The following is a 10,878-nucleotide window of genomic DNA, read 5'->3' as shown; positions in this document are numbered from 1 at the left end:
TTCAAAAGACATTTGAAAAATTAAATTCTTTTGAGACGATGCTGAAAATGCTAAAAACGATACAAATATATTAAAAACATGTTTTTTTTGGATTTTTGTTGTTTTTTGCTATTTTGAATTTTTCAAAATTTTTATCAAAAAAATGAGGTAAAAAATTAAGCAACGACAACATTCAAATACGGTTTGTCACTTGACTTGTGAATATAAGCTTGCTGAACTATGTTAATTTTTTTTTTTTTGCAAATTCTCTCCCTTTAACTCTTTACTCTAAGTACTTTAATTATATTGTTTGTTATTGCATTTGCTTGAAGTAATTTATATTAATTGTAAAACTTAGTAATACACATAATTTACCCCAAGGTGTTAAGTTGCCTTAATCTTTAAATAACATATTTTACTTTTAATCTTTTGTGAGTCTATTTAGGAATATTAATAGACATTCACAAGTTAGGTTTTTCTATATTAATATCCTACTCATTACCCATGGAGTATAAAGAGTATAAATTTAGATTTTTATACCTTATCCATCAAGTTTTAGATATCCATATGGATATGCATTGTCATACTATATATATATATATATATATATATATATATATATATATATATGAAGATAAAATTATAAATGTTCTACATATATATCTATTTAATACAAATATCTATATCGGGTTAGGTATGGTTTGTATTTGATAATATTCATATCATATCTATTCCCCATCAGATAAGGTAACTGTCTAAAAAATCCAATAATTCAAGTTGGTTTGGATTAGTATCTATTGAGTTCAAATTAAATTGTCATCTCTACATCTATTAATAATGACTTTCATCTAAAATCAATTTATTGCCAATTCATTTCCTTTTCTGTTATTCCTTGTAATATTTATTATTTCTTAATTACATTCACGCATATGGTTTTTTCTATTTTAGCAACACTAGAAAAATATGACAATATTAATATATAAAATCATTATATCATGATTTTAAAGTAGGACCTATTTATACGTCCCACTAATCCAATAATCATGTATAGTATCATTTTTTCTGTGTTTTTTACTTTCACCTGATTTTGATTTTGTCCAAAACAATGAATATTTGTACTTATAAATTGAAATTATGTTTTTTTTTTTTTTTGGTTTTGGTTTTGATGTGTATATTTTTATTTTGTATTGATACTAGTCATACTTTGTAAAATTTTAAGATTTTACTTTCAGATCTAAGAATTTAGTTTTTTAAACCTTCCAACATCTAGTTAAATCCCAATTTGGTAACCTTAGAAATTTCTATTAATCTTATATATACTAAAATATAATCAAGTCCATTTTTTATATTCTTTCTTTAATTTTGTAAGATTTTAATTTAATTGTTTCTCAAATAGTTGCTAAGGACATTTTTGATACAAAAGATGATTATTGTACAATTATCTCATGAAATCATATTTATTTTACCATGTTGTGAGATTCTTAAACATAAAAACCATTTTAGGCCTCCAAGCTACTATACTCTCATGGCATGAACATGACACCATTATGATCGTACAAAATCCTTTTCTGAACCTTGATGCATTTCTCATGGCCACTTACTTGCGAAACCCATAGCTAGAGAGCTTGGCATTAAATTTCAACTTCAAAATCGCAAAAAAGGAATCATTCTGCTTAAAAGTGTTGATTCTTTGTTGTTACCATAGATCTTCTTCTTTCAGTACGTATGAACACTGTCTAAACTCCATGGTGGCTTTTCTACTATAGCTACGAATCTCTTGTCACCAAACACCACCTCCTGCCCTAGTGAACTACGTATACTCTCTCTCACGAAGCACATCTTGAAAGCTCTAGCTCCTCAACTACTACAGTTACATTATTGTTGCTCTAGGTTTACCTACCCCAGACCCTTTGCCTTTTGCTGCAGCCTCTACGTAGGCAGGCACTGGATTGAGCAGCTGAAGCAATTTGTACCTTTTGCGAGACATTCAGCTTACGTATTAATTTAATCTTTAAATACCTCACAATGCTTGCAAATAGACATCAAGAGGCTTGTCACTGTTAAAGAACCATTCCAATTCAAAAGCTGTTAGGTGAGGTTTTAAGATATAATTTATATTATTCTTTAACACACCTTTTCAACTGAAAGCCTTTTAGACTTGAAACTTGCACATGTTTACTTTACCTTATGCTTAATGTTTATCAAATAAATGAAGATGGTGAGATTCGAACTCGTGATCGCTTAGTCATTAAGGCTTTGATACCATGTCAAAAAATCATCTCAATCCAATAACTTAAACTGTTAGGTAAGGTCACAGGATATGATTTATATTATTCTTTAATAATTACAAAAGAAAATAACCATAAAATTAATTACTCGTGCTGAACTCACACATGAAAGATGTAAACTGTATTAAGCTGGCAGCAAAATATATAGGCCTGGCTATATTACATGTACCGCTGATGAACCGCATGCTAAGGCAGTTGTCCTGATTCTGGGTCACGGCAGGGTTTGAAAGAAAAAGCAATACTAGATACGCGAACAAATATTACAAGATGAAAGATAAGAAATATAAGACAATATATAATAAGTTAGTCACAAGTACTGTCACAGCATCTTAGTGCCTTCATGAAACATGCATAAAAGAAATCCTTATCTGACATTTGTTATGTCTTAACTGGGACTGGAAAAGCAATACATGGAGGAAGAGTACTAGGCTCTCCACCGGCACAAATTTGAGTTATGCTACTTCAGATTTTTGTTTTAGCGTACTTGCAGCTTCTGCGCTCAGTGAAATAGTAGGTACTCTCCATGGAATATGGAAACGCGAGGAGTTGCTGCACTTGGTGCTTTTAAACTGCAACACAAGGAAATGATTATTCATTCACTAGTTGAAAAGTATTGTGTTTGTTTTTTTTTGTTAATAGTCGAAATAAGTATTGTGTTTGTAGTCATAAGAACAATTTAAACCAGCAAAGGAATCAGCAGCAGATTCGTCAAGGAGTTAGAAACATATACTTGTCACTTGGGAAATCAGATTACGCTTTAAGTTCTTGCATGCAAACGGTTCAGTGAAGTAAAACTAGGTTGGGTAATCTTCTAGTTCTTCAGTGATATATGCATGGGGTGCTGATAACAGCTAAATATTGCAATTCCCTCTTATCATCCAATGGTAAAAATCTCAATAAAAATATATCTGGGTTTCTAGTAACTTTCCATTACTGCGCGGGTGACGTGCGACATAACTAATTGAAAGATCAAATGATTATGAGAATTAGAAGGCACAGCATCAGTTATATCCTTCCAATAAATTTTTACAGCCCACGAACCATTGCCGCTGCTGCTACTGAAACCCGTCCAGATCAAAGTAATTAATTGATGGAAAACTACAGCTCATTGCAAAGGAAATACTTACACTAACTGAAGAGCTGGTCTTCGTGAGGGTAATGATTGGCAGGCGGCAATCCATTAACTTGAGAATAGTTCCGAGAGTCAAATGGTTGAGACTGCATGATCTCGAAGTTGACACCTCCTGGCATCAAATTCATGTGCTGTCGCTTTCTTTCGTTCTCTGCAATCTGCAACATCAACATAAGCCCCACGTAGTGTCATATTTACTAAATAAAAGGAACCCACCAACGATCTAAGATATTAAGATCCTAGTTCAGACACACACAAGGCATTGATAAATAGATAAGTAGAAAGACCTTTGCTCGGAGAAGCTGGTTATTGGTGTGCAAGTCAATCTCCTGCAATTTGCATTTTCATTCAATGAATCAAAGAAAATTTTTGGAGTGAAAATACAATAGAAGAGGTTCACCATAGGATCATTAAGTTGGTAAAAACTTGGTTTTTTTTTTTTTTTTTTATCTCAAATAGAAGAAGCCATGGTGAATATGAGCACAAAAGTTGTTACCCTCTTCTGCATATACTCTATTTCAGCAAACAACAGCTCATTCTGGCAGGTTTGAGGGAGGAATTAAAAAAAGAAGGAAAACAAGACAAAACAAAACTTGTTAGTGGCACAATACAAGGAAAATTAAAGTGATATTTGACTTAAAAAAAAAGAGAGAATTATTTGAGTCCTAGAATAAGGACCTTTTTCGAACGAATTCTACCAATTCCTTTCTCAAGTTTTATCTCCAAGCTCTTAAGTTCCTTCACGCTCAATGCACTAAGTGATTCACCCAGCATGTTCCTGAAAATTAATTTGCTTAAACGGAGTTTGGAAGAGGAAAAACAAATTTTATCTAACAAATTGATCAAGATCACAAATGATCATACCTGTTTGAATTCTGCAAATTACCAATTTGCGAGCGCAGCTTGGCAGCTTCTTGCTGATAGAACTGAAATGCAAAAGCAAAAGGCAATAAAACATTATAAATAACCAGATTAAGATCCTCGAGTTCAGATTAGAACTCATAAAATATAAGTAGAGAATATCAGTGATGTACATTTCTCTCTTATACTTCTTGGAAACATGTATATAATACCGAATCAAACTGGAAATAAATTGATACAATAGGGTCACAGCAACAGAGGAAGGAAAAGGGTTTCTGTACACAAAACTGGCTATAATGCAGGTTTACACTCATGACTCCCAATGCAGTAGGAAAAAACCTTCACTCTGAGAAGAAAAATTAAATAGGTATGTATTTAATCCATTTTACACAAATGAGGTTATCACAAATAGTATTTGACAAATATTGGCAATAAATGATTGTTAGGAATATTGCTTGAACTCCTTCTATAATTTAACAGCATGTTGTTACGCTGTTAATGAATAGTGAGAGAATTTAGTGTAAAACATTGACAATAAATTTCATAAAAAGGACTTAGCTGGATTATATTGTCATTTGACGAAACTATATTATAAGTTGGTAGTTCCATACTGTCTTTCTGAGGTTCTACACTAGCCTCAAAAGGTACATGCACATTTTGAAATTCATTGTATACACTCGATCGCACATAAATTCACGAAAACCTATACTGTAATTTATTAAAAAAGAAAAAAAATACTGTTAATTGGTAATTTTGTTCTATAATATCATAATTCTGTATGCCTTTTTTCAGCCCTAGCTAGTGCATGTATTACAAACTAATCAGTATCCAAAACAAAAAACCAGTAGGACACAAATGATAATTAACAAAGTGTTGGAAGAATCTGCACATGCAAATAATTGTTAGAGCTGATATATGATACCTGAGCATTGGCTTCAGAAACTGACCCGTTGTTGGAAGAATCTGCACATGCCTTTTTGTACCTTTCAATTGTAGATTTGACACTGCGCATTCATGTCATCATTTCCATCAAGAAAAAGCAAGTGTCATCACAACGTGCATTCGAATAATGTGGAAGAATGTCATCCCAAAAACAAATTTTAGTCATAAATAAGTGATCCTGTGGATATTTCATTTTGATCTTAAATTTCATAATTATCTGCAATCGAGGATTTCAAGAATATTAAATCTCTTGCCCTAATAAATTTCAGAACCCTGATGTTAATACCTCAGAAAGTCACTAATCAGGGAGAAGAAGGCTTCATCCTGTAAATTACTTCGGCCAAAGTAACCAACTTTACCTTATCACAATATCTCAACACCAAAATTGGGATGTTACTAAAAGTAAAAGGGAACTGGGTTCAGTAGTTTGTTTGTAAGATCTCCTCCATGCATCCCTCAAATGATGAAGTATATTTTGTTATAGTATTATAAGAACTTCACATCTAACCTCTTACCAAGAAAATGAAACATACACTATTCTAGTTATCAAAGAACAAAAAACAGACAGATCTATACATTCTTCTATTCTGTTGTCTCTTTTTTTTTTTTTTTCAAAAAGAAAAAAAATATTGAACATAGATAACTTTTTACTCAAAAGCAATGGGAAAATTATTCTTCGTTTCCTTTTCATTGGAGGCCCGTATTAAGAGACTTCTCCTGTCATATTCTAGAATATATAAATATTGAAAACCACAACTCCTTTTATCAAGGAAACTTTTCACTTCCCATGGTCTTCTATGTATCCAAAGATAGCTTAATTACTATTTAATAGCAATATTCTTTAAAATTAGTACTTACATATATTGATAATTTGTAATAACATTAACAGAAGCAACACTTAGCACTGGTAACTCAACTGATATGACACTTGCACACGATTACATTAAACACATGTACACATGTTTTGTCAACTTTTGATATCTCTAGTCTTTAATTTTCTTCGAATGGTTACTTCCTATTTGTGTAGTTGATAATGCATATGTAGGTGCTTTTCTTCAATAATTTTGAGAATTGAAGATTTTTCCTATGTTTTATATGGACATAAATATGAGGATTTCAAAATTATATATAAAAAAAACACTAAAAAAAACATCGAAAATTATTTTTTTTATTACATTTAAGACTTTACATTTGATTTTCTTTTTTATTATTAAATCATTTCAAATAGATTAAGAAACCATGTACTTTTTTGAAATCCATTTATTTTCCAAGATGGTAAGAGCACAACCAAGAAGTGTGAATTAGTGAGTAAAATACGTGCTTCAAGGCTTTTGTCTCAACAACTAGAGGCAGTTTCCTTAATACTCTCCATATTAGCTATTGCTTTAGACAAACTACACATCCAAATAACAAAAAAATAAAAATAAAAGTTCAAATTTTAAATAAAATTCGTTTTTTTTTATATTATATTATACAGTATTTTATGTGAAGTTACTAGTTATCATTTATATATCCCTCTACCCTTTAAAGAGTAATTTAAGATGTGACAGTAGAGGCTTAACATAGGGAAACAAAATTATATATCAAAATAAATGAAGAAATTGACTGAAAAGGGAGAGAGCAAAATCATGCCCCTATACCAACACCAGATGATGTTAAGCCTTGATTTTAAGGTAAGAACATCAAAGAGTCAAATCAACTAATAACTCCATTAAGTTAACTCATTTAAAACCCTAAAGAAGAAGATGGATGGGAAAACCTCCACCCTGCTCTGAGCATCCTAAAATTTTGCCATAATAATAACAGTAAGATGTGAACACATTTTGTCAAATAAGACAAGACCCAGTTTTCTAGGTTTTCTGATACCTTAACTTCGTCGAGCCAGTGATTGGCTGTCTCTGCCAAGCTGTCACTGAGTCCTATAACATGAGTGGCCAAGCTAAATCAACGGTAACATCTATCCCACTTGTCAATTCCTCATTACATGGTGGGTAATATCTATTTTTCTTTTTTTCTTCCATGGTGGATAATCTCTTGAGCCACCATCTATTACCCACCTCGATATTCTATTTCATTTTGTAATAAGATAAAAATATTTTTTTGTTTTTGTTTTCTTGAATGTGACTGAAACTCTGAGAGAATCAGAGCCGTCCAGAAGCAGCAGCAGCTAGAGTTTTACGCTTCCATTTACATTAAAAAAGCCAAAATTGACAGAAGTCTCCCATTGGCTAGCACTTGTCGTACATCGTCTCTTCTCTTTCTCTCTCTGTATTAACTCTCTCTTCCTAAAAGAACTTGCATGCATACATACACATACATACATACATATATTCAAGATCTTGAACAAACGCAAACCACACTCAACAATGACCAACAGTGGCATCATCATGACCTTAGCTAACCCTTTCTCGTTGTTCCATCTCTCTTTCACTATGGGAAAGAAAATAACAGAGAGAGGGAGGGATCTAAGGAGAAGAAATGGTCAATATTATGTGTGGTATTGCTTCTTCTTCTTCTTTTTTGCAGATTGGGAGTTCAAAATTATGGTTCATTTTCATGAATCATGACTTGAACTCTTTTGTCAGTAGTCAAGAACTGAAAAATCGTGTGTGACGTGACCAAAGATTCTTTTCATAAACAAAAACAACAATCTGATATATTGAACTGGCTATTAAACCCTAACCAGTTACTGTTCCCTTTCTTACCGAGGTTAAAAAGGGTAAAAATCTAGGTGAAATCTAACTTAATTAAGAATCCACATGGTTGATTTAATAGTTTTGCACTAAATTTTCGGTTCAATTTTGATGACTTCAAGTGGTTACTTAAATATGAACCCTAACTAGGGCTATGCTCGAAAAACAAAAAGCTTTTCACTTTCCTCACGTGGGTTCGAACAGAGATTTTGTGAAATTTCGTGTGAATTAGAGGAAAAAGAATCCTAAATTGAGAGATCCTAGTGATTGGTTTGGAAACATAAAATAAGATGAAAAAACCCATTTGGGGATTTGGATTTTGAAACCCTAATAATATATGTTTGTGTGTTGGGTGACATGACAAGTAAAAAAAACCCTTTCTTTTTTTTCACATTTAATTTGACCTTGTACTTTTTTCTTCTTGGTGTCCGACTGACGTGCTATTTTGGAAGTGAGAAGAGATGGGAGGGTTTGGACTAATGAGAAGATGACAGCTTTAGCTATAGGTAATCTCTTTAGCCCTAGAGATGACTCAAACATGCATGTATGTGCAAGAAAAGAGTGAAGGAGAGAGGTAGAGTGCAAGAGGAATGATGGAAAAGAAAGAAAAAGGAAACAGCAAACTTAACAGCAAGGGAGGAGATAAAAAGGCTGATATCACATGCCTGCATACATTTTCCCAGCCCTCTACTTGTTTCTATTACCTTATTACACTTATAATAGTGCTTCTATGTCTATCTAATACACCAGATCTATGTACCAAGAACTCAAAATCATGTATGCATCACAATCATCTAAGGGTGAAATAAAAGAAAAGGAAAAACAAAACATTAATTATGCTTATACAAGGAAAAGAAATGAAATGGAAGAAAGAAAGACAAGTGAATTGTAGTTAGAGAAGAAATTCAATCCAAACTGCAGCATAAAGAATGATTGTGTTCTTTTACTTTAAAGACACCCGAAGATCTAGCTCAGAAGCTAAAAACCTTGACACCAGGCTCCTATTTTTTTTTTCCCACAACAAAAGTTGAAAACCAATTGAAGAAAGAAATCGATGATGGAAGAAAACCAATTAAAGAAACAGCTCAAAACAAAAGCAATAAAAATTGACACTGACATAAGCAAAAAGAAAAAAACAAATCCCTTTGGATGAGAAAGCAAGAAAAACCAACTGTGAGCACTTGAAGAGGGCTTGCAACATGGAGAATTCATGAGCTGAGGAACTAAGTATATACCTATTGTTAGAGTACTCATAAAGGCGTCCACGGCTGGAGAAGACGATGAGTGCAACCTCAGCATCGCAAAGAACAGATAATTCATAGGCTTTCTTGAGCAAACCATTCCGCCTTTTGCAGAAAGTAACTTGGCGATTGGTGGTGTTCTCGATCCGCTTGATCTCCACCTTTCCCCTCCCCAGCTTCCTCAGGGGAGAGCTCTCTTGGGATGCATTTTGGTATGCCATGGCTGCTGCCTAGCTAGCTGATCCAAAACACAAACTGGGTGAAAACAGCAGAAAAGAGAGTAATAAAATTACTTAACTACTAGCTAGTAATTAATTCAAGAATGATTTATGTATATGGATAATTCGTAGCATATTTAGCAGGAATACTCTTGAGCACTGAATAGCTCATGATGGAAGACAAAATAAACAGCAGAAAGGGGTTCCATGAACGCCTGCAGCTAGCTCCTGAATTAGCCCTTGTTATGGTTTCTTGGTTATGAAAATAATTGAGAAACAAAACAAAGGGATGAACCAGTAATGCTTCAATCTGGAGATTGAAACGGCAGAGAGTGACAGAAACGTTTGAAAGTAAATCTTTTTTAGAAAATTAATAGTTTCATCTGATGGGGTTCCTCAGTCACTACGATGAAGAAGAGAAGATTGATAAGCCCAAAACAAGCAAAGCACTCAAGAATACAACGAGATTTATGTCTCAGTGTTTTGGTAACTAACCTTGGGAGGAAATAAACCAAAGTAGGTGTTGTAGAGATAGTAGTTATTAAGGAGAGAAAGGAAGAATCTTTTGCTCTGGGGTTTCTCTCTTCTTTGTTCCTACGAATCTGAGTAGGAGAGATGCAGAAAATGGAAGCAAGTTGGGGCTAAGAGGTGGGCATTTATAAAAGTGATAAACGACCTTTCATCCATTCCCCTATATATATATATATATATATATATATATATATATATATATATATATATAACAATACTTTCTACTAAGTTTACCTACACCATCCTTGTAATTTCTTTCTTCTTTCTTGTTTTTACTCTAGGAATTAATTAGAGAGTACGCTAAAGATGGGCATCAATCAGAAGACTGAGACCTCAATAACCATCCACTATATTCGTTGTTTTCATTTTTTCCTTGGCTTCCATGTGAATGATTTAGGTCATCAAGGGAAAGGGACTTTTTGAAAACGGATTTTTATGGGGTTAATAACACGTTTTTGGGCTCTCTAATCGTTTCAAGGACAAAGTTATGGTACAAATGAAAGGTGCCTTACAAGAGAACCTCATCTTTTCCCTTATTTCATTGCTTTTTTTTTTTTTTTTTTTTATGAACTTGGCTATGCTAAATACGTTTTATTGCCTGCCTACTTGAAAAGAAAAGAAGGGATCGGAGGATAGTTGTATGGATGTTCCCCAGCAGGTTGTTTGATTTACTTGGAGTTTCACTCACTACAAGGAGATTTGTCCTTTTGAAACGATTTCTTCTCAATTGAAGAACTTCACATTTCTCTGTATATGTTGTAGATTTTCTATCAATTTTTATTAGGAAAAAAGGTTCAACGGAGTAGGAGAAATTATATAGACTTCTCACATCATTGCTTTTTCTTCGATCAATAACTCATACAAAATTAAGAATTAAATCCCATAGCTCACATACTTCTGCTAGAATAAGAGAGCTATCCCTCTTCTCTTTCTATTAACAAATGAATCAAGAAAAAACTTAATTTTATTATGATGAATGGACGCCCTAGTTTA

General features: G+C 33.0%; 1 protein-coding gene across 3 annotated transcripts; it reads right to left on the bottom strand.

Moving 5' to 3' along the window:
* Window positions 1–2,542: 2,542 nt before the first annotated feature.
* On the bottom strand, window positions 2,543–10,039 carry LOC118030035 (floral homeotic protein AGAMOUS). 3 transcript variants are annotated; one of them, XM_035034061.2, is made up of 9 exons: window positions 9,850–10,038; window positions 9,131–9,374; window positions 5,183–5,264; window positions 4,264–4,325; window positions 4,078–4,177; window positions 3,896–3,937; window positions 3,687–3,728; window positions 3,395–3,557; window positions 2,543–2,836 (listed from the first exon to the last, which is right to left on the bottom strand). In XM_035034061.2, the coding sequence occupies exons 2-8, from the start codon at window positions 9,355–9,357 to the stop codon at window positions 3,396–3,398; spliced, it is 717 nt and encodes a 238-aa protein (XP_034889952.1). In that variant the 5' UTR covers window positions 9,358–9,374; window positions 9,850–10,038; the 3' UTR covers window positions 2,543–2,836; window position 3,395. The 3 variants fall into 3 exon arrangements, with proteins under 3 accessions (XP_034889952.1, XP_034889953.1, XP_034889954.1); XM_035034062.2 differs by having other exon boundaries at window positions 9,131–9,370; window positions 9,850–10,037; XM_035034063.2 differs by lacking the exon at window positions 3,896–3,937 and having other exon boundaries at window positions 9,850–10,039.
* Between the last annotated feature and the right edge of the window lie 839 nt (window positions 10,040–10,878).

This window comes from Populus alba, chromosome 5, assembly GCF_005239225.2.
Source record: "Populus alba chromosome 5, ASM523922v2, whole genome shotgun sequence".
NCBI classification, from domain to species: Eukaryota; Viridiplantae; Streptophyta; class Magnoliopsida; order Malpighiales; family Salicaceae; genus Populus; species Populus alba.
This window is presented reverse-complemented; position numbering and strand designations above follow the sequence as displayed.